General features: G+C 35.5%; 5 protein-coding genes across 8 annotated transcripts in view; 3 read left to right on the plus strand and 2 right to left on the minus strand.

The window, feature by feature from the left end:
* Nucleotides 1–1,134: 1,134 nt before the first annotated feature.
* LOC119633684 (putative leucine-rich repeat-containing protein DDB_G0290503) lies at nt 1,135–3,875 on the minus strand. 2 transcript variants are annotated; one of them, XM_038027365.1, is made up of 2 exons: nt 2,048–3,875; nt 1,135–1,957 (listed from the first exon to the last, which is right to left on the minus strand). In XM_038027365.1, the coding sequence occupies exons 1-2, from the start codon at nt 3,866–3,868 to the stop codon at nt 1,298–1,300; spliced, it is 2,481 nt and encodes an 826-aa protein (XP_037883293.1). In that variant the 5' UTR covers nt 3,869–3,875; the 3' UTR covers nt 1,135–1,297. The 2 variants fall into 2 exon arrangements, with proteins under 2 accessions (XP_037883293.1, XP_037883292.1); XM_038027364.1 differs by having other exon boundaries at nt 1,135–1,975.
* Nucleotides 3,876–11,163: 7,288 nt separating this feature from the next.
* Nucleotides 11,164–14,154, plus strand: LOC119633974 (UDP-N-acetylhexosamine pyrophosphorylase). Of its 3 annotated transcripts, none has more exons than XM_038027848.1 (3): nt 11,164–11,317; nt 12,010–12,348; nt 12,956–14,154. In XM_038027848.1, the coding sequence occupies exons 2-3, from the start codon at nt 12,012–12,014 to the stop codon at nt 14,059–14,061; spliced, it is 1,443 nt and encodes a 480-aa protein (XP_037883776.1). In that variant the 5' UTR covers nt 11,164–11,317; nt 12,010–12,011; the 3' UTR covers nt 14,062–14,154. The 3 variants fall into 3 exon arrangements, with proteins under 3 accessions (XP_037883776.1, XP_037883775.1, XP_037883774.1); XM_038027847.1 differs by having other exon boundaries at nt 11,164–11,305; XM_038027846.1 differs by lacking the exon at nt 11,164–11,317 and adding an exon at nt 11,324–11,574 and having other exon boundaries at nt 12,956–14,153.
* An 894-nt stretch (nt 14,155–15,048) lies between these two features.
* LOC119633891 (protein transport protein Sec61 subunit alpha) lies at nt 15,049–18,315 on the plus strand. The gene is made up of 5 exons (XM_038027702.1): nt 15,049–15,231; nt 15,418–15,485; nt 16,366–17,457; nt 17,516–17,816; nt 17,876–18,315. Exons 1-4 carry the CDS (start codon nt 15,225–15,227, stop codon nt 17,777–17,779), a joined length of 1,431 nt encoding a protein of 476 aa, XP_037883630.1. The 5' UTR covers nt 15,049–15,224; the 3' UTR covers nt 17,780–17,816; nt 17,876–18,315.
* A 1,914-nt stretch (nt 18,316–20,229) lies between these two features.
* Nucleotides 20,230–21,786, plus strand: LOC119634035 (transmembrane protein 115). The gene is made up of 3 exons (XM_038027943.1): nt 20,230–20,762; nt 20,840–21,196; nt 21,256–21,786. Exons 1-3 carry the CDS (start codon nt 20,230–20,232, stop codon nt 21,704–21,706), a joined length of 1,341 nt encoding a protein of 446 aa, XP_037883871.1. The 3' UTR covers nt 21,707–21,786.
* A 75-nt stretch (nt 21,787–21,861) lies between these two features.
* The window catches only part of LOC119634036 (E3 ubiquitin-protein ligase Hakai), a 1,413-nt gene continuing 553 nt past the window's right edge, over nt 21,862–22,721 (minus strand). The window contains 2 exon segments of the mRNA XM_038027944.1: nt 21,862–22,600; nt 22,669–22,721. The exon segment at nt 22,669–22,721 is cut by the window's right edge and continues 4 nt beyond it. Of these exon segments, the coding sequence (XP_037883872.1) occupies nt 22,181–22,600; nt 22,669–22,721 (473 nt within the window). The 3' untranslated portion in view covers nt 21,862–22,180.

Raw genomic sequence — 22,721 nt, forward strand, 5'->3', positions numbered from 1 at the left:
AAAAAAAAAAAAAAACCGATAGTTATATGAATTACAAACCAGATCTTGTTGCAAAACGCATTTTAAAAGGTGAGTTATAGGAATTCCTATGTTGAATTTCATGGATATGACCGCTTCAAAAAAACCACGAATGAGTGAATGCCCATCTACTATATAATATTGTATTATTTTATTTCATTTGTTTATATCCGAGATAACTATTTTTCTTAAGATGATCAGAACTAAGCATCCGATTTCCCCATAATCCTTATACATAATCAACGAGAGATTCTTTTGGACGAGTAGCATGTAAAAAATGCTGATTAGACGAACTGAGCTAACTAAGAAATTTTCGAGTGATCTGTGATTGCGTAAGTAAGTTGCATTTCTATCGAAACGTGCTTCGGCTTTCTTTTAATTTCGAACTTAAGATTACAAAACAGAAGTAATTGTCATGTGGGGATAAGACAAGGAAATTTAGTTGTTTAAAAGAGCCTATAGTTTTTTTTTCATTCATTTCTTAACTTGCATTTTTGTTTCCCTTTAAAGCTGCTGCGATTTTTGTCTCGGGAAAGTACCAATAGAAGTAAAAAACAACATACAGGATATGTAAAAAGCATCGAATAACATCATAAATGCATAAAATTTTCGATTACTTATGAAACTTTGGCATTTAAATCTCATAAACAACCACTTGAATGCGATGATCTCGTAATAAACGGAGGAAAGAAATGCTTGCCTTGCTCGCGTATATATATATATGTAATCAGCAAATCTTAAAATGGCTTTTAGCTAACAATGTGTAATGAACTAAAGAATTCAATTTCCTCCGAAACCCGTATCGCTTTGTCTACTTCACTTAACAAAAAACTTATTGCGTTTGTTTTTCTTCTAAACTTATGCATAAATCTGTGTAAATAAATTCCTATATACGCTTAATGGATGGATGGTGGTGGTGGTGGTTGGCAATTGTGTATGAGAATGAACTTTTCTCACATAGTTTTACCCCCTTTGATTTAATAATAATAATAAAAACATCAATTATAGTCGATAGGTATTCTTGTATTTCGTGATTTTCTATATGTTTTGCGTGCGTATATATATATATATATGTTACGTACATAAATTATGTAAATATAAATTCATTTCATTCTTTAGAAGGGGGAATTACAGGTTTTTCGATTCATTCGCCATTTTCTGCACATGGAGTAACGACAACGCCAAGTCTCCTCATTTCCTCAAACAGTTTTCCATAGTCCGTTTGCTTTAGAGTTTTCGTTTCGTATGCTTTTTTTATGTTTTGTACTTGGCTAGGAATTTAGACATTTCGCGCTTTAAGCACTTGTTTCTGTGGACTCGGTATATTCTCTTTCCCAACAAATAGCACAGTTTTTTTAGGAGTTGTGCGTGGTGTATTTGCAGCAGCAGATTTGGGCGTCCTTGGTGTGCGCGGGGTCCTTGGCGTATTTATCTGGCTAGTGGACTTACCGGCCGAATGAGAACGTACTGGCGGTGTGGACTTATTATTGGGTGTGGTCGGTTTTAACATTTCATTTATCTCGTTTGAACTCTCATTGCGTACGCATTTGTCGGCCGAAGAGTTAAGCAACCACGAGGTAATTTTATCGCATTCTGCACGAAATTCAGAGTCATTTAATAGTCCTTCAATTTTCTCCAAATCCGTACTATTCTCTTTCTTTTTGCCTGGACTATTTGTCGCTGTTGCGGCAGCAACAGTTGTATCGTCCACCTTCGATTTCAAGGCGATATTTTCCAATTTCAATTGTTCGCATTCTTCACGTACTTTTGTCAATACATTCTCTTTGCTGTCCAATTCAATTTGGGCAAACTGTAAGACAGTAGCAAATTCATCCAAAGCCTTTTTCATATCTTGCATATACATTTCGCGCGTTTCATCTTTGCTCCTCAATTCGTTATACATCTCCAGGTATTTGGCCGCATCCGCTTCGATGCGCTCCTGGAATGAAGAAGCAATCTTATTGAATTTAACCAAAGTTTCCTCTTCGGAAGTAAGTATTTCATTGAACATGCATTCTTTAAGTGATACCTCTTTTTGTAGTGTTTCCGATGAGTCGCGCAAGCTATTCAAAGCCTCCTCCGATTCGGACAGTTGAGTGCGGATTCTCTCCAGATCTGATTGCAATTGCAAATAGCTCTGTTCCAAGGTTCTTTTCGCCAATTGTACGGATTCCAATTCTGCTTTCAATTGTTCAACATCCGAATCCGATTTCTTAAGACGTTCCATTAATATATTCACCGTGGAACGTGTATTGTTTAAAGTCAATTGATAATTGTACTTTTCAGTAATTGTCTTGGCCATATCCTGCTTAAGGTCCACAACTTGCTTTTGTAGATTGTCCGTCAATTGTACATAGTAATCAATGCCGTTGCGTAATTGATCTTCATACTTTTGTATTTTCTCATCACGTTCACGTAACATATCGTTGGTACTTTCTAACAATACCATAACATCCTGCTTTTCAAGTTCAATTTTTATCAATTCATTTTCAGCCATCTTTTGACGTTTATCCAATTCCGCTCGCCAATAAGCCTTTTCACGCTCCAAAGCATTCTCCAAATCCGATTCGAGTTTTTGTACTTTTTGCTCGACTTGAACTTCAGCCTGGCGAACTTTTTCTTCAACTGAATCTAGAAGGCGTTCTCTCTCCACAAACTTGGCCTTCTCGCGGCATAATTGTCTTATGGTATCACAATGGGCATCTATTTCGCAATTCTTATCCAATAACTCATCCTGCAATGACTTAATGAAATCGCATTTACTTGCTAGATCGTTTTTCAATGTATTTCTTTCGTTTCTTAAACATTCCATTTCGTTTTGTATGATCTTAGTCTCCTGAGCGTAAGCCAGGGCGTCCTGTTCGATCTGCCGTTGCAAGGTTTTCATATCGCCGATCAAAGTATCATTAGTATTTTTGAGATTTTCAATAAGTTCGAAGCTTTCTTGAGCCCTTTCTTCACTAAGCGATAACTGTTCGCAAGCTTCTTTAATCTCTTGATTTAGTTTTGAAATTTTTAAAACATATTTTTCACTTTGTTCGCTCTGTTTTGCGTAGTCAGATTCGAGCTGATAATTTTTATCTTTCAACTCTTCCGATAAACTCTTCAATTCTTCCACTTGGCTTACATGTTCACGATTAAGTTTTTTGATTTCATTTTCCAATTTCAAAATATTTTCAGCGTAGCGAGCATTTTCGGCAACAAGACGATCATTGAATTCTTTATGCGATTTATTTTCATCAGATAACTCGTTTATCATTCTTTCGGTTTTTTGCTCGACATGGACATGTTCTTCACGGATTTTGATTTCCGCTTCTTTCAGCTGTTCTACGTGACGTTTCAAGACATCGATTTGACTTAAATAATTCTCAATAAGATCGTTCTTGTGTCGAATTTCTTGATGCAAAGCCTCCTTGCCCTTCAAACGGCCAGCAGTTTTCGACGATTCTTTGCTAGGCGTTGTAGTGGCCGAAGGTAATGGTGTCGAACTGGCCGTTGATGTGGTGCCGACAGCCGAAGTTATATCAGAGTTTTGACGAAACCGTAAACGATGTGGTAAAGATGGCGTGCGAAATAAACGCAAACCTTTCGATTTTTTATCCTCTTTTAGAGGACCATCTTTAGGTACAGCAAACTCTTTGTTCTCTTTCGAACTGGATGTGAAACGAACTGCATCTTTGAAGAACTTTTCAATTTGTTCTTTACGTTCTGTATGGGCGACACATGATGAAGAAATTCCGCCAGTTGTAGAGCTATTACTCTCGAGGCAAGCAGCATGACGCGAGGGTGAGGCGCAAGCTACAACATCAATGTCGTTAAAACGTTTAAGTTTCGCTTTCGAAAATGACATTTTGATTATTCTATTTTCTACGAATATTGTATGGGTGTGTGTGTGTGTGGGTGTGTTTTCCGGTAAATGAAAATTTTCTTTAATCAAATTTGATAGGTTACGAATTTTGAAAATTAATGAAATTTTGACACTATTCGCTATTGAGGAACGTCACTGTATTTGAGAGTTTACTTTTACGTACACATAAATAACATAATAAAGGATAAATAAGGATATAATTAACAAAAACAAATTTTTTTAATAAAACGTGAACGATGATGATCAAATATAACAAGAATTTATAACTGCATGACGGGAAACTATTAAAGATTTTGCGCGATAAGCTAAGATAGGATAACTGCTGCCCTCTCCTTCGTTACGTTATGTTGTTATTCGTTTCACTGCCAAAACCTAACTGACTTTTTAAGGATTCTTAGCAAAGTTTAGTTAGTATTTTTTTTTTTTTTACCGCTCAAAAGTCGAATGCACCCTTAACTTGTATGCGTTCAATACCAATCTTTATGTGGTGGTGGTTGTTTTCTTTCTTTCTTCTTTCTTCTTCATATAAAGATCTTTCAATTAGTTCCTGTAGTTTCTTTTTCTTTACCATTCCTGTTATATATTGTTATTATTGAAAAATAAAAAAGAAAATACCTTTGTGAGCATTACTTACTTACTTATGCGCTTATGAATCTATATATATACCTTATGTATCTGATCGTTATGTTATGCACGTTACGAGCAATTGCTTATGTTGTGTACATGAAATTGCTGTGAGCGCGCGCAAATTTCTTGGGTAATGGAACGTGAACTATGTAACAACGTAAATCCACTGAACACCTGGTTCAAGAACAAAGACACAAATGCATTGTACAAGTAAAGATATAAACTTCGTTGTAGGAAACTTTATTTGTTATATACTTATATATAACATATCTAAAGCATTAGTTGAAAAAACAAAAAAGAAACGTTATGGAGTTTTTACAGATTTTAAGAGAGATAGATAGCTTTTTTTTTGTTTTTTTTTTTTGTTTTGACGAAAAATATGAATAAATCTTATTATTTATTAATTTTCTCCCTTCCGTACCATTATTATTGCAGTAAATTCATGTAGATGTACGCACACATTTACATTTAGGCCCGCATAATAGCAAAATAATTATTCCTCAACCGGGCATTTAGGTAAAGTAAACACTATTTTTAAGCTACCTAAGGGACTTTCAAAATATAAGGAATGAATGAATGAAGGGGCAAAATATTGAATAAGTGGTGTTGAAAAATTCCAATATCTAACAGAATCACTTCCCTGATAATTCTGTTCAATAAAATTCGCAAAAATACGACAATCGGGGTCACTTTCAAAGATACTCACCAGCTGAAGGCTTCTTTATCAATTTTCCTCGAGCTCAAAATCCCAAAAAAGAACTTATAGTTTACATCTTGGTCCTAGCAAACGAATTGCTCACCCATACTAACAATGTTAACATTATACATATTTGTACCCCACGCCTCTTGTGATGTAAGGGTATATTAAGTTTTTCTAGCCAGACGGGTTCGAGATAGACCAACCGTTTTATTCAAAATTACGATTACGAAACGATTTAAACTTGCCTGTCTCTCTGTCCATCTAATACTGCTTCATATGTTTTTGTGTTCACCCTAAAATTCTCGTACACTGACATGTTTTGGCCAAGAGTCGGATGGTATTGAAAATGGCTTGGGTCGGATGCACCTTTTCGACCACTTCCCATGTAATGGTTCATTTTGGAAAGTGATTATATGAATGACTGTATTAGGCGAAGTGCTTCAAATGTGAACCTTGGTCTACTGCAGTTGTTTTTCTTGTTTTTCCTTACTTTGATTCTTTCTTTCTTTCTTCAGAAACTTTTGTTTGACGTCGCTGCAATCAGCCGAAGGCTACAACGATCTGCTCAAGAAACTCATGTCATTAAATCTTATCGCTTATAAACCATTAAAAATTGTTATAATAATTTGGGCCGAACATCTCATTGACTTAATCCGTGCTATAGAGTAACGTCAAAAGAAAAAAAGAGTATTTCGGAACATAGCAACTATGATCATTTTGAATGACTTTTGATTCCGGGAAGCTGCTATCTGGAAGTTGAATTTCGGATTTCGGGTCCTCCATTCTAGGCCCCAGATCCACATCTCAGCGAGAGTTAGCGCCTATTACCTAATAAATCGTTAAGTTCGGTGCCTTACCCTGCCGAAATCATTCGCCAGCTGTTTACTTCCTTTGCCCTTCGGAAAGCAAGTGCAGCATTCCCTTTGTCCCTTCTTTGGTTTAATACATGCGATTACTTACTAGCTTCTGCAAGTAAATCTTCAATTTTTTTTTTTACCCAGGGAACTATGAATGCACTCTGCCTACTATCCATATTTGCTCATAGCTTGCACATCAGCCTGTAAGAAGGATATCTCGTATCTCTCAGATCGATTAGTTTTCTTTTAATCTTTAAGCAAATTTAAGATTGAATTTTCCCAAGGAAAAAAATCTCCAAAACCGTGCTATATATGCAGTCAGCTGAAGGCTACGATATGAATTGTGAAAATGGCTACATTTTTATCGTGGATTAAGTTATCATATATTAAAAGGCTTTGAATCGGTTTTCAAATAAATGATCGCTGATGGAAAAAATGTTTATATAGATTTTCAACTTTTTTTTGGTATTATTTTAATATCTTGCTTATTATGGGCGCATTTTTTAATGAATCAGGGTAATATCCAAAACTTTGCTTGCACACATTAATTATAAATATATGATACGGTGGCCAGCCATAAAGAACCTTTTGTGTTTTAAGCTCTCTTGGTCCCTCATTTGTATTGATTTTCCATTCGTGTAAGCAGTGAGTGAGAAGCATGGAACAAATAAAGTGCGACCATTACGTGGCTTAAGCATTGATCAGTAGAAAGCAAGCAGACCTAAAGCAGGCTCTGTTCGAAGAGCAGACGGACTTTTATGCTCAAGAACATGTAGTCGTATGTTATTGTTCGGTATTTTGTGAAAAGATTGTAAAATTATCCAACACTTTTCCTTCAAATATATTTGCCGCCGAAATCGTACGCATCAATAATTATTCGCTCAACAGAGAATCAATTTTAGAGAAGTTTCACTGTATGTGTGCATTTAGAAGGAAAAGTAACTAACAAAATATATAAGGAAAACGTCAAAAAATTAACTGTCGTCTACTATATATAAGGGCTGATTTAATTCCTCATGCGTATACACAACTGCTTGATTTGAGATAAGATCAGCCCTGCTATCGACGTGGTAAACGAGACACATGACAATTTTTTCTAGGTGCACACATTTATATATGCACGTGTGCGATACTCTTACTTATCATTATTGTATTGTATGATAATTATGTAGAAGTAATTATTTACCCACTAGAAAGTAAAGTAAATCTTAAGCTATTTCGTACGGTAACTGTAAACGAAACATACTTGCATATAGAAAATTAATCCGAATCATTCTTGTTTCTAAGGTGTTCGCATTATGGGCGAAAGGAAATTAGAAAAGATTTATATAAATCTGTTTGCATTAGTATTTATGTACAACGGCCCAATTCATTCAATGGCTTGGTATACATTGACACCAACGCGACGAATAGAATATAGAACATCTGTTCTTGGTATCAGCCGGAAATACGCATTTAAATCCATTTAGATATGTCCGCTGGCTTGTCTCAATGTCCGCTCGTCGTTTAAGAATCCTTGTATTAAACATATATCTACAGTTATTGGCGGCACGCTTCACATTCTGCATCCAAATTATATAAAAATCTTGATACTTTAGCTAAGCCCAAGACAACATTTTATCCGCTCACAAATACCCTCTGAGTAACTGCTAACTAACTACTTACAAGTCAAGGGAATTGGGAAGTGCACAATAAACTTCTTCCAAAGCAGCCAAAGACGGTCATCATTGCATTTGCATTATTAACAGTAACAACCGCAAGCAAGGGCAGAAAAGATAATTAAAAAATATCCCAAACTGATTTCTTAAACACACTTCGGAATTAAAGTAAGTGTATTTACTTGAGCCTAATTTATTTACTTTAACCTAACATCTAGATGAACTTAAGATGTGAGTGCCCTAGGCCGAGTATTTACCTATACCATCCAAAATGTCAAGGATCTCCCATTATACAAATATTGGATACAAAAGTATATAGAAACATTTTTCTCCTCGCGCTATAACGTGCTGTAGATGCGAGGAAAGTGAAAATTTGTCCCGACACTTAAGGGAAGTGTAACTAATGGTTATAACGTATGTGAAGATTAATTATACCTTATATATGAAAGGAAAATTGTATAGATTTTCGATGTAATTCTACTTTCTATATTCAAGAAAAAAATGAAACACTTAACAAAGTCGTCCGTAAACGAAAATATGTTTCACAGGCATCAGTGAAACTAATTTCCAGAGATTTTAATCCTCCACATTTGTATATCCCAGTCAGCTTTAATGTTGAATAAACCGTGACACTAATCACATTTCCCCCTGCATGTTTTAAATCTGGATATAACCTGGTGATGAATTAACCAATAATCTCGGAATTCCAAGATTGTAAAGAAAAACTTCATTGTAGAATTCTATTCGAAATAAGTGTAAAAATAATATCTCGCGGGGAAACAGCAGGAATTCATTGATATTGTAACGTAAATCCATCTTTTAAGAATGCTCCTCTATTATCCAACTTCTTTTTGAAATAAGTTCGTGCCGCGCAATTTTGATTTGTAGGTTTTGTTTTCAATAGTAATTCGCTTTAATTCGCTTTGATATCACAACTCGAGCTCTCTTCACTCAATTAACTCCCCCTTAACTAAATCCATCGCGACATCTTCTATCCGCTAACCTGTTAATCGATTTTTCGCTAAATTTCTGCCAATTGTTGGTAATCTTGCCGCCAGTCCCCAGCTGCATAGTACAGGTAACGCTCCATGAATGCGTATTTAGTTTTCCCCTTCTTTAGAATTTAGTTTCATAGAAAACCGACAAATTTTCCTCAAAACCCAAATCATAAACAAGTAAGAAAGTTACATTCGGCGGGCACCGAATCTCGCATACCACCCACTATTTTTTCGCATTCTACTTTCCAAGTGGTAACTTCCAATGTTTCTACCAATTTTGAAGTCGATGTGGTTGCGTCCAAGATAGTGCTAACGCAAACACATAGACGGACGGACATAGCTAAAATCAACTCAGACTTTCACACTGACCAAGAATCTGTCAAGCTTCCTTTTGGACGTTACATATATTATGAAAAAAAACAAAACGAGTACACCCCCATCTTACAGTGATGGGTATAAAAAGAGCATTTTCTTAATAATATTTTGAGAAATTAAAACCAATCTTTTTGTCTAATTGTTATTAGTCCCTAGAGGAACTATACATCTAAAATTCATGGCAAGGAAACATGTTTAAAGATATCATTATTATAGAATTGGCTTAGCAATCCAGCGTAATAGCTATGCTAACAGAAGTTATCATGAAGTTTATCATTAAGAGAGGATACCTTTCCTTCCTTTAAGTCATTATTTTTTCCCTCGGGGAAAAAATACAGCGCAACGTTTTAGTCTGTATATAAGAAGTGAAGCAGTAATCATGGGATACTAAAACCAGCGGAAATAAAAAAGGGAAAAGGTAACTTTACTCTAAAGTGAAGCTACTAATTTGCAGCCCTGCTAGGTTTCCCGACTATGTTAAGCTCCCGACGACGAGAAAATTGGAGAACTGATCGGGAATGTCAGGAGTCGTCTGCTTGCAGATTTCTTTACTAAGAATACTAAGATTAAACAAATAGGTCTGCGAGTTATTGAACGAGGCAGGTAAGCTCATAATGTGAGTTATTCCCTTGCGTATGCTAGGTTGTTATCTGTGTAAATCTAGTACATTGAAAATCCGAAGAAGTATTCACTGGACGACGTCGAGGAACTATGATAAATCGAAAAGCAAGAGCATGTCTGTAACTATGATGTGTGTAGTGCCGATTGCACTAAACCTTTACAGAATAAAACTATGCAGTCAGCGGGGAACAGGTTGCTCACTCACTCTAATACCACATGTGCTTTCTTATTACTAAGCAGAAGTGATAGCGTTTCAAGATAATTCGGTAGAAACGGTGGTGTGTGGCCTGAGCGCTGTTGCGTCCCTTCGGAGATTACTCATGATTACTGTGACTGTTCCCGAACATTAAATAATTAGAAGTGCATGATAGACGCCGCCAAGTCCAGTGAGGCAGCTTTGGACCATACCCATCCTTTCATATTTGGTACACCCGTATAGGCGTTTTCATTTTTGTAGGATTGTCTGTATTCGAAAGATCTGCGGACTTCATCTAATTAGGCTTATAAAGCAGGTGCAGACGCTAAACATAGAGAATATCTGACCATATTAAGTTTCCGAAGTGTGCTTATAATCATTAGCAACTTTTAGCGAGCTTTATCTACTTTTAAAAGATAACAACAGGGCAATAATAAGATTATTTATTGCGCGCCTCACCAACTTTTTATAACCTACATCACAAGGTACGATACAAGGGTATGTTAAGTTTATGAGGACGTGTACAACAAGATTCTCGGTCCGTCTGTCTGGCCTGTTTTCTTCTGATCAAGTTAAAAGCCGCAATTTTTGAAGTATTTTGAAGTAATTTAGTACAACAACCTGCTTGGGCCCAAAGGCGAACGCTATTAAAGATAGTTCGCATCGAGTTTCTTTTTGTGTCAATTCCTATATAACGCCTTCCTTTGAAAAGTTTTTATATGAATAATAGTGTCAAATGTAGCGGCATTGAGTGCTTAATAGCCCCGCATGATGCACTTAAGCACACTTTCTGTGTTTTTATGCAGTATAAAAATGGATAAAAATCACGCCGGTTATATTACTAGACTGCTTCCTATGCCAAATGCAGTTATTCAGCAAATTCCACACTATTGTTACTGTAATATTTCTGCAAACTATTGCCACAACAGCAAAAAATTTTTGAAAGGAAATATTGACTACGAAGCAATGTACGGTAGTCCAATCAAGATTCAATAATATAATATAATTAGTTATATTTTAGTATCTGTGATCAAAGAATATTATATATATATATATATATATATACATACAAACATATATTTTCACTACGCCGAATTTTTTACTGCACTAGTTTGGCTTAGAGGATTAAGGTGAAGTCGCTTATCTGTCGACGTGTTAACCATTACTTATGTGTTGACATCTTCATTTCATTTTGTCTGAAAACCAGTGTTGTCAACTTATACCGACGAAGACAAACAACTGTTATCGATTGATGTTATAGTTTTATTTGTAGTAGCGCCGTTTCTTTACTCATTAATTACACATAATATTAATACAAAATTGTTTAAATAAAGAAAATATGAAAAACATGAAAATTTAGTGAAAATTTCTAAAAAAAAAATTAAAAGTAATTGAGACGGTAAACGTATTTTGAGTAAAATACATATGCACGCTGTTGTAGCGTTACATATGTAAACAGAATTATGTTAACATCGGTACAAAAAATTACTCTCCATGGGAGGAAAAGACAAAAGATAAAGATAAACTTCCATCGCCGCCCTTGCTGATAAGAAAATCTTGTCTTTTATGAATATTTCACAGATAGTTCCAGCATCGGAGTTGATAAATAAACTGTATATTGACTTATTTTCATATGTGGCTGATATAGAATTTGTGGTAGTATACGTGAAATTATATGTTTTTATTATTTACTTTATATACAAGAAGAATACGTTTACAGTGGGCCTATCAATATACTTTCATTTTTGCATTGTTCAGGGACACGCAAGTTACGCCCTGCTCTATTTCTTTGTTAATCTACTTTACTTGATGCTCTAAACTTCTCTGTAAAACCAGTCTTGAGCTTTGTAGACGTATACATAATAAATAATTTAGTCGCTGCTTACCAGAAATAAAAGGCAACAGTAACACGTTAAATGCCATAAAGGTTATACGTACAAATACATACGTTGTGTTTATATGCTTTATAAATAAACAAACTGGCTACCCACATAACATCACCACAATTTTTTTCTTTTATAGATTTAGTCTTCCAGTATTTCTTAAAGCGTTCGGTTGTTTCTAAGATTGTTAATTGAATTTTATCCGTAGATATGATAGACTACCGAGATTTGCATGAACGTCTAGTTCAGGTTGGCCAGGAACATTTATTGAAATTCTGGAGCGAATTAAACGAAAATGAACGTGAGCAACTTATACATGACATAGAAGAATTGGATTTGAACGAATTGAAACTGTATTTTGATCGTGCCACTATATCTTTAAACCAAAATGCTTTGAAACTTGATGATTGCTTGCAACCAATTCCGGATCATAGTTTGATTAGTATCAATCGAACGTCGGAGGAACAACTTTCTGCCTACCGTGAGCAAGGACTGAAACAAATTTCTGAGGGTCATGTTGCTGTGCTGTTAATGGCAGGAGGACAAGGTAGGCTTCTTTGTATGTTTTTATTGCTGTCGTTGTAGCATTTAAGTATCCCTGTGCTTACAAAGCAGCAGATTTCATTCATGCTCTTTTATAAACATGTTATTCTACAAACCTATTCCACATTTCGTTTTCTCGTTGTTGCTGTCGTTGTAGCATTTAAGTATCCCTGTGCTTACAAAGCAGCAGATTTCATCCATGTTCTTTTATAAACATGTTACTCTACAAACCTATTCCACATTTCGTTTACTCTGGCTTTAAGCTTAAGTAACGAGGCATTTACTGATTTCTAGTTTTCATGCTTCATGTTTGTTGAGGTCTTGTGAAATGTGCTCAATAGTATGAAGTAGGAATGCCTACAAAATGTGTTAAAAAACTTTTGCTTTCAACGTAGATCGAAGCTCGCAGTACTTATCACTTTATTTGTTCTTTGTTTCCAAGCTCAAAGAGAATTAAAACCAAAAAATTGCCATTACATGCGTTACATGCATGGACGACTGGACTTTCAAGATCACAATGAAATATTCCAAAGATATATTTTATAAACATTAATGATAATATTTAGCATGTGTACATTTTTTTAATTAATTTAGTAACTTTTCCTTTGTAGGTACTCGATTGGGATTTGCTAATCCCAAAGGCATGTTTAATGTAGGTTTACAATCCAATAAAACGCTGTTTTGCATTCAGGCTGAACGCATACTACGGCTACAGGAGTTAGCAGCAGAAATAACCGGCAAAAAGGGTATAATTACATGGTATATAATGACTTCGGAGCACACAATTAAACCCACATACGATTACTTTACGGCCAACAATTATTTGGGATTGCAGAAGGAGAATGTGATATTTTTTGAACAAGGTTCTTTACCATGTTTCGAATTCGATGGTAAAATTATCTTGGATCAAAAACATCGAATCGCTAGGGCTCCAGATGGCAATGGCGGCATTTACCGAGCTTTAAAACAACAGGGAATTTTGGATGATATGGAGAAAAAGGGAATACTCTATTTGCATGCTCATAGCGTTGATAATATTTTAACTAAAGTGGCAGATCCAGTTTTTATAGGATATTGCATGCAGGCAAATGCAGACTGCGCAGCCAAAGTAGTAGAAAAGTCGGCTGCTAATGAGGCAGTCGGCGTTGTGGCAATCGTAGATGGTAAATATCAAGTGGTCGAATATAGCGAGATATCAACAAAGACCGCCGAACTTCGTAATGCTGATGGTCGTCTAACATTCAGTGCCGGTAATATTTGTAATCATTTCTTTACGGCCGAATTTTTGCGAAAAGTTGGAAACATATACGAACGGGAATTGAAATTGCATGTGGCTAAGAAGAAAATACCTTTCGTAGATAATTCAGGCAAACGTATCACCCCAGAAAAGCCAAATGGCATAAAAATCGAAAAATTCGTTTTTGATGTGTTTCAATTCGCCGAGAACTTTGTCGCTATGGAAGTGCCACGCGATGAGGAATTTAGTGCTTTAAAGAATTCGGACTCCGCCGGTAAGGATTGTCCTTCAACTGCACGGGCTGATTTACATCGATTGCATAAGAAATACATTGAAGCGGCTGGTGGAGTGGTGCACGGCGATCAGTGTGAAATTTCCCCCTATGTAAGTTATGCTGGAGAAAACCTATCAATTGTCAAAGGCAAATCTTTTACAACGCCTTTGCATTTGTCGTATCCACTCTCTAGCGGTAAAATATAAAATTAAAAAGAGTTAGTTCAAATTTTATATTTTATACTATGTTAATGAAGATTTGATTTACCCCAAATTCTAAATACTATATATATATATATATTTTATTGGCAGCCTTGTTTTAGTAAAAATATGTGCAATCTATTAAAATTAAAATGTTTATATTTTTATTCCAATAAATTTTTAAATTTGAAATATGTTATTCAAATATTTACAATTTTTCAAACAATAATACCATTGCTTTGTGGCTTCCAATATTTGTTATAAATATGAGTTTTTTAAATGAAAGATAAAAGTAAACTACGGGAAGACAATAAAGTACAGACAATACAGACAAAAGTCTTGCAAAGAAGTAAATGATAAGTTTTACGTCTTAAAGCACTTTGCAGCGGCTATAGCCGTTTTTGTGGAAGTCAAATGTCGTTTTTGTGGGAGCGAAATGTCGTTTTTGTGGAGCTCAAATCTCGTTTTCATTGGATTGCGTTGCATAGTTTAACATCTCTGCTTTTACGTAAACAGCATCTAAAGCTATCGGCACTTTTTTGAAGTTAAACTTCAAGTTACTTTTAAATATTCGTTAAATCCAGTCTTTACAACCTCAATTAACGTACTATCTTTAATTTTATCCGTCATGTCTGGCGAGCGTAAAGTATTTGTGCAGACACACAGAATAAGTTGTAAAACATTAAAGAAAAAGACTTTTTATAATTTGCTTATAAAAAGAAATTAAAAACAGGAATTGGGTATTTAAGGAATTTTTTCACATTTATAAAAAACAGAATACATTACTAGATATTTGAAATTGTACATAAAAATTTTGCAGGGACATTGAGAAAAGTGTGCGCAAAAAATGCATCGCAGAGCAATGGAAGAATTTTTTATTAACTTGGCAGTACTTCTACAACGTCAATTAATTTTTGTTCATAACAAGTCTGCATTACTAATGTGTTAAAGTTTACCGAGACAATAATTGGCATCCCTTTTGACACGAAATCTTGTTCATTCAAGTTTGGCTGTCGGTGGAGATTCCGTATACAAATTTCTCAAAGTCAGTTTTTCTAAAGTCATTAACAAATACATTTTTGAGGGAAATTTACTTTTCACTCTGGATTATCCCGGTGAATGTTACAGCTGTGAAAGTACAATAGAAGAATAATTCGAAGGCTAAAACAATGGGAAGTAAGTAAATGAAAAGTGAAAACTTAACAAATTTTTGAGGCAATTAAAAGAATATTTAGAAAGTATTCTATTAATATAGTTTACATTTGCGTTATTTGTTGAAAAATTTAGAAATAACTCAAGTTATATATATTGATGACGTGTTTAATTTATTTACAAACTGTTTTATCTTCTACCAATTTTTAGTTAAATTCCTTGAGGTGATCAAACCATTCTGCAGTATACTGCCAGAAATTGCTAAACCGGAGCGCAAGGTAAGTTCGGTTTAATGAAAATTCTTTACATTGTGTAACTGGTTAGAGTTTGATATGAGTTTTATTCATCGCAACTTGATAGATGAAATAATAACCATCATTGTTGTTGAAAAAACACTTTTTAAGCCGCTTAAACGTAATTTTCCTTTCCCCTTTTCATATCACCATAACTATGTATGCATATAAATATATTCATACAAAAATGCTGCCAAAGTGCACTTTCTAATTGTTAAAAAAAAAAAGACTTATAACGCTTATATTCCAAGATTAATCTTTCCTTTTTCTTGTTATCTTTGCTAAATAGGTTGGAAATAGTTTCTCAGTTCATTTCGTTTAATGATAATAAGAATTATATTCCGAGACTCCTTTCACATTTTGTTATTTTGACACATTTGACAGTTAGTGCTGTCGACGGTAACGACGTGTACATTTTAGCCGAATTGTATTTCGTTACGTATCGTTCGTTTGTTGTAGCTTTAAATGTAAAACTTGATTGTTTATATCGTTTGCCAACGTAGCTGATGATAATGATTGCGGGGAACGTGAGCGTATATGCGTGTTTTCTAAACGCGAGCAAGCGGTTGGTACATTGTTAACGCTATTTATGAGTATTATGTAGGTCAATAAACTAAATAGTAAATTGTCCGTTAATAGAAGTTAAGGTACGAAATAACTCTCTACAGACAGGCTTACGAACTGAGATTGAAATATTTGATCAACAAATAAACTCAATCCTGCTATTCTCAATTTGGCTTTGAAGAAGATTTTATATGTTTCTTTGATAATGTTCGAGCTTTAGGCGACTTCAGTTAACCAGTATATTTGAAATGATAAAAATCCAAGATTGAGCGCAAAACGACTATATATTTTTCTATTTCAGATTCAATTTAGAGAGAAGGTACTATGGACGGCGATAACGCTTTTCATATTCTTAGTTTGCTGTCAGATTCCTTTATTTGGCATCATGAGTTCAGATTCAGCTGATCCCTTTTATTGGATCCGTGTCATTTTGGCTTCAAATAGAGGAACTCTCATGGAATTGGGTATATCGCCTATTGTCACGTCTGGCCTGATAATGCAATTGCTGGCTGGCGCTAAAATTATTGAAGTGGGCGATACGCCTAAAGATCGAGCACTTTTCAATGGCGCACAAAAATTGTTTGGCATGGTCATTACAATTGGTCAGGCAATAGTATATGTAATGACTGGTATGTATGGTGATCCTTCGGAGATTGGTGCCGGTGTTTGTTTGCTGATTATTATTCAACTTTTTGCGGCCGGCTTAATTGTCCTGCTGTTGGATGAATTGCTGCAAAAGGGTTATGGTTTGGGTTCAGGTATTTCGCTATTCATTGCAACCAATATTTGCGAGACCATAGTTTGGAAAGCATTTTCGCCTACGACAGTCACCACCGGCCGCGGTACTGAATTTGAAGGTGCCGTTATCGCTCTTTTCCATCTTATGGCTACTCGGAATGATAAAGTACGAGCATTGCGAGAAGCTTTCTATCGTCAAAATTTACCTAATTTGATGAACCTTTTAGCGACGGTTTTGGTGTTTGCGGTAGTCATATATTTTCAGGGATTCAGAGTGGATTTACCAATCAAATCTGCACGTTATCGTGGTCAATATAGCAGCTATCCTATCAAATTATTCTATACCTCCAATATACCCATCATTTTGCAATCAGCTCTCGTATCTAATTTGTATGTTATATCGCAAATGTTGGCCGTCAAATTTCAAGGCAATTTCTTTATAAACTTGCTTGGCGTGTGGGCAGATGTTGGTGGTGGCGGTCCTGCTCGGTCCTATCCAATTGGAGGTCTTTGCTATTACTTGTCGCCGCCTGAAAGCGTAGGTCACATACTGACTGATCCTATTCATGCTATTCTTTACATAGTGTTTATGCTGGGCTCTTGCGCTTTCTTTTCCAAAACATGGATAGACGTATCCGGCAGTTCAGCTAAAGATGTAAGACACATACTCATTGCAATTATTTCGGCACCGATAATCGCATTTTTATTTCCAGGTTGCTAAACAATTAAAAGAGCAGCACATGGTTATGCGTGGTCATCGGGAGAACTCAATGATTCATGAATTAAACCGTTATATTCCCACAGCAGCTGCATTTGGTGGTTTGTGCATTGGTGCGCTATCGGTTTTAGCCGATTTTCTAGGCGCCATTGGTTCAGGCACGGGTATACTATTAGCCGTTACTATAATCTACCAATACTTTGAGATTTTTGTAAAAGAACAGTCCGAGATGGGCGGTATGGGAACACTATTGTTTTAAACTCCATAGTGCACCATTGTGCGCTAAGTTTCCTTTAGTAAGTTTAAGCACGCACCTTATTAATCTTAATAATTTGAAACTGAGTTCATCTTTCAGGTTATCTGCTGTCTTTTTCCGAGGTTGTTGTTTATTTCTAAATTTTATTAGAATAAAATTTAAGTTTTCCAGTGAGAGTTTAAACACTTATAAAGAGCAACACACTGCTAAACACAGCAAAAAAAACAACCGCAATATAGTTCCCTCCAAAATTTCGTCATGATAATCATCAGAAAGGGCATTTTTATGCAATTAGAAATACTTAATATCTTTCCATTTCGTTTTAGGCAATCTAACGAGATATTTGGATATGTGTTTACATTTTTGGAGAGCTAAGCTTTAATATTATTTTTGAATTTTTTTTTTTTTTTTTGTAAATTTATTTTATCTCACTATAAAAACCCATAAACCGAACATACAAGACTTATTTCTGTTTAATGTTGTTTCAAGAAATTTTATATAAACTTTATTTGACAGTTCTTTGTGCTTTTTTCCGGAAACCTGAACTACCCTTTATTTCATATTGGAACATGAATGAATTATTTATAGAGTAAATGTAATAACTTTGAATATAATGTTAAGAAATGGATAAAATTATTTATTTAGACGCTGAAAAGGGTAGGTAGGTCTTTGTAACGCATAACGGGAATGATTATTGAATAAAAGCGTTGTCGAATGCTTAGATAATAAAAAACAAAATCGTAATCTTAGATTTGTATAAAAAATTAACAAAATAACTTTTAATATATAATGAAAAATTGTAAAATAAAAATCATTTTTTATATAAGACTGCCTTAAGATAATTTACTACAATTAAGGTATAGGCAGGTTTTATAGCCTCGGCAAAGACGATTTCAAATACAAATAATTCTATCAAATTTTTCTGCTGAGTTGAAACAGATGATTTCAATATTGGCTGGAATTAGTTTGAAATGGAACTAATGCATAGTTTGGTGTACAGAACCAACTCGCGCCAATGAGAGAAATTATTTTAGAAGGATTTGGGGCGTGCCTATAATTTTTGTCGTACAGTCCGTTATATTTCAACAAAATTGGCCAATTACAAAATCAATGCTTGAGAAGTGTTTATAAGCAGCACAAATGCACGCGTAGTAGAAATACTCGATACAAACGCTTTCATCATAACGTATTGTAAGGAATTAAATGCTTATAGCTGGCAATGCTGAGCGAAAAATCAGTCGTACGGTATGCCGAGTCAAAAGTAAGGTAATTTAAACGGCAAGTAAAGTATTTGAACTGATCCTCTATTTGTTTCGAACATTTTTTATTTGGCGGCTTATGTATATCTTATTAACATCCACGCCCCTGCAGGAATCCTGAACGATTGCTTCATGATGACGTGTCTTTAATACCATCTTCCTCTTAAGTGATGCTTTATGTAAGACTTTCGCTATCGCCTTCACTGCTATCATTCACTTTGGAAGTATTGACTTTAAATGAAATTGTCATAGGAACGGTAAAAACATCAAAAAGAAATAATTCCAGATAGTTATGCTCTGTAAATAAATACACTGGAGTGGTTTGTATCAAATTAAAACAATTATTTTCAGTTCACGAAAGGGCATATCTTTATAATATCCAACTCGGTTTACAATGCACCATTTAAATTACTCTCATATGATTATGAATCGAGGTGGTTTCAAACTCGCTACTCTCGTATGACTACGAATCGAGGTGGTTTCAAACTCGCTACTCTCGTATGACTACGAATCGAGGTGGTTTTCAGGCCCACTCATTTAATTACTCTCATATGGCTATGAATCGAGGTGGTTTCAAACTCGTTACTCTCGTATGACTACGAATCGAGGTGGTTTTCAGGCCCACTCATTTAATTACTCTCATATGACTATGAATCGAGGTGGTTTCAGACTTGCTACTCTCGTATGACTACGAATCGAGGTGGTTTTCAGGCCCGCTCATTTGCTTCCTCTCTAAAGTAACAAAATTCGAAGTTCGCTCATTTACTTCCTCTCTAAAGTAACAAGTTTCGAAGTTCGCTCTTTCACATCCCCTCTAACGTAACTAAATTCGAAGTTCGCTCATTCCCTTTCGCTCTAAAGGCCTATAATTTTCGAAGGGGGAATTATAATATAGTATTTTTGGCTTGAAAATAAGTCTAATGCAAGCGTGGGTAACTCTACACTATTTTTGAATTTGATAACATTTGAAGAAGCTGGCAGCTTTCGTTTTGACAAATTTGTTGTGTATTATTGACATCAAAACTTGGAGCCACAAGAAAAGTGTTGACATCTCCAATTGGAGGATTCTACAGTGATCTGATGACAATTTGCGCATGGATACAATAACTCACTTCAGTGGATCGGATACCTGGCAACATAACAATCTCGAAAGTTTGAGTTTTACTAAGTCCCAACTGAGGTCAGAGAATTACGATGTCGGCTACAACTCATATCCTAAACAGGAATATGCCCTACTTGAAGCAACAATTTTCAGCTCTACTACGTAATACCTCACCGGTAATCACATTGATCTGCTTAGTCACGGCTGTCGGCTATTTACTATCATTCAGCGAGACAGCAGTTTTATATTTAACAGTAACGCCTGGTTATATATTACCCAACACAGAATTTTGGGTTTGGACTGCCTTTACATTTTGTTTTATGGAATTGCATTGGTGGGAAGTATTGGTCGATGTGATAACTGTCGGCTTGTGCGGTAAAATGATAGAACCTCTGTGGGGTCAAATGGAAATGTTTAAATTTTTTGCGTTAAGCAATATCGGTGTGTCTATATTGACGACAATGTATTATTTATTTAATTATATGATTACTAAAGACCCATTAATCTTATTCGATGTACATATACACGGCCTCGCTGGCTACGTGGCAGGGATATGTGTAGCAGTACGTCAAATTATGCCGGATCATTTAATTTTCAAGACACGTTATGGCAAGTTAACAAATAGGCAAGTCACATTGAATTACAAAAATTTTGATTGCTTATATGAAAATATTTCTATTATCTACATTTCGTATTGTATAGAAACGTTCCGTTAACTGTCCTTATATTGTCTATTGTATTTTGGGTTATAAAACTGTTGGATGGCACTTACCCAGCGATGTTTGCATCGGGTCTGCTTGTTTCATGGGTATACTTACGCTTTTATCAGCATCATCCTAACGGTCGAGGCGATAGCTCTGATAGCTTTACATTCGCCAGTTTTTTTCCCAGTGTAACACAACCTGTTATCAGTATTCTAGTGAATCCGATTTACATGTGTTGTTTAAAAATGAGTATAGTAAAACCTCCAGCTCCTCCTCGTATATCTTCAGCAGCCTGCTTAATGTCAATTTCTGTTTCAATGCCAGGAGTAGATCCTCACGACATAGAAAGACGAAGGTATGTAAAGCTAGTAAAAAAGTTTGATATGTTTTTCAATTAAGTTTTAAACTTTTTAGGCAAATTGCTTTGAAAGCCCTAAGTGAACGTTTAAAATCTACCGAAAACTCCCGACATAATCAATTGCCAAAGTCATTTCCGACAGTAGCCGGTCAACATCACCAACCACCGCATAAACATCATGGACAGCACCAACATCATCATCATCAGCATCTTCAAAGTCACAGTCATAGTCATGGCCACTCCCACGACCACCCCATCGGTGGTGGTCATAGTGACGTGAATACTCCTGCTTTCCTCACGAAATCTGCTAGCACAATACCCGCGCAGCCTATAACTACGGCTCGCACAGAGCCGCGTATGATCAGCACAATGAGTCCCATAGCTATACCCATGCCTGCGCCACCTCCCAAAGCAATAGCTAATCAAAATGCAATAATAGCCACTGATGAACACATGGACATTCGTGATAAAGCGTTACTAATTGATATGGATTCTAATAGTCAGTAAACTTAAAAGAAAAAAAAACACTAAACAAAGTTATACAGAATGCAAAAAAATAATTGGTAAATTAAAACTAACTACTTTCAACGTTAGTATGCTGAAGTGCTTGACGACGACTTGTTTTCCCTTTTTTTTTTTTTAATTATATATTAAACATTATTGCTATTCTTATTGTATTTAAACTGTTTATATTTATAATAGAAGTTTTAGTTAAAAACTAATTTCGATTCGTTTTTTTGGGAATTGAAAAATCTATTTATTGCTCTTTTAATAGTCGTCTCCCATTGAAGACACGATGCATATGTCCTGCGTGAAAAATTTAACTAATTTTATTATAAATTTTTCGATCAGTTAAATTTTAATATCTCTGCGTGTCAATTTTGAAAAAAGAAATTTAGTAATAAAGCTTCTTCTATACGAGAGCTTGAAGCAAGCAGAAAGCAATGAATTTAACGTGATCTGCAGGGATTTTTTAATTTTTCATCTATAGTACTGCTGCTGTTGCCAGGATCCTTGGCCCATCGAAGTGTTTTGGCCATCATAAGCAGAGGCATTGTTCGTATTTGCTGTAGTGTTGGCACTGCCAAAAGAACTCAACACACTGCTGTAATAGGAGGCATCAGCTACCGCCTCTGGTTGATGATGAGCCTGAGTTAAAGGTGCTTTTTTGAGGGTCTGATGCAGTGCCACTTTACCTTGATGGCATTCAGCCGCATTGGCATTATTAATACGCGCCAGATTGGCCTGGGTCAGCGATGAGTGATTCTGAGACGATACTGGTGCAGTCGAACCAGGCGGTGCTATTGTGCCTATGCTACTGGACGAACGTATAGGGGGTCGCTGCGTTAACAATGCCGATGGTGGTTGTGTGCTTGTCGAAATTGCAGTCGTCTCTGAAAGCTATATAATACGTAATCGTTATAAAATTGTTTTCAACGTATTCGTGTTTCTCCCATTGTAACAAATACCTTTCTTTGAGTGGTTATTTCAGGCTTTATTTCCTTTGAAGGCGGTGGTATAG

This window comes from Glossina fuscipes, unplaced genomic scaffold (assembly GCF_014805625.2).
Source record: "Glossina fuscipes isolate IAEA_lab_2018 unplaced genomic scaffold, Yale_Gfus_2 2, whole genome shotgun sequence".
NCBI lineage: Eukaryota > Metazoa > Arthropoda > Insecta > Diptera > Glossinidae > Glossina > Glossina fuscipes.

Excerpts from the sequence above, each read along its gene's own strand:
- LOC119634035 (XM_038027943.1), top strand. The coding sequence starts at position 20,230 with ATGTCGGCTACAACTCATATCCTAAACAGGAATATGCCCTACTTGAAG. Across the intron at positions 20,763-20,839 it reads TATGGCAAGTTAACAAATAG|AAACGTTCCGTTAACTGTCC; the intron begins GCAAGTCACATT and ends CGTATTGTATAG. Across the intron at positions 21,197-21,255 it reads CACGACATAGAAAGACGAAG|GCAAATTGCTTTGAAAGCCC; the intron begins GTATGTAAAGCT and ends TAAACTTTTTAG.
- LOC119633974 (XM_038027848.1), top strand. The coding sequence starts at position 12,012 with ATGATAGACTACCGAGATTTGCATGAACGTCTAGTTCAGGTTGGCCAG. Across the intron at positions 12,349-12,955 it reads GTTAATGGCAGGAGGACAAG|GTACTCGATTGGGATTTGCT; the intron begins GTAGGCTTCTTT and ends TTTCCTTTGTAG.
- LOC119633684 (XM_038027364.1), bottom strand. The coding sequence starts at position 3,868 with ATGTCATTTTCGAAAGCGAAACTTAAACGTTTTAACGACATTGATGTT. Across the intron at positions 1,976-2,047 it reads CGGAAACACTACAAAAAGAG|ATTGCTTCTTCATTCCAGGA; the intron begins GTATCACTTAAA and ends AAATTCAATAAG.
- LOC119633891 (XM_038027702.1), top strand. Across the intron at positions 15,486-16,365 it reads TTGCTAAACCGGAGCGCAAG|ATTCAATTTAGAGAGAAGGT; the intron begins GTAAGTTCGGTT and ends TTTCTATTTCAG. Across the intron at positions 17,458-17,515 it reads CCGGCAGTTCAGCTAAAGAT|GTTGCTAAACAATTAAAAGA; the intron begins GTAAGACACATA and ends TTTTATTTCCAG.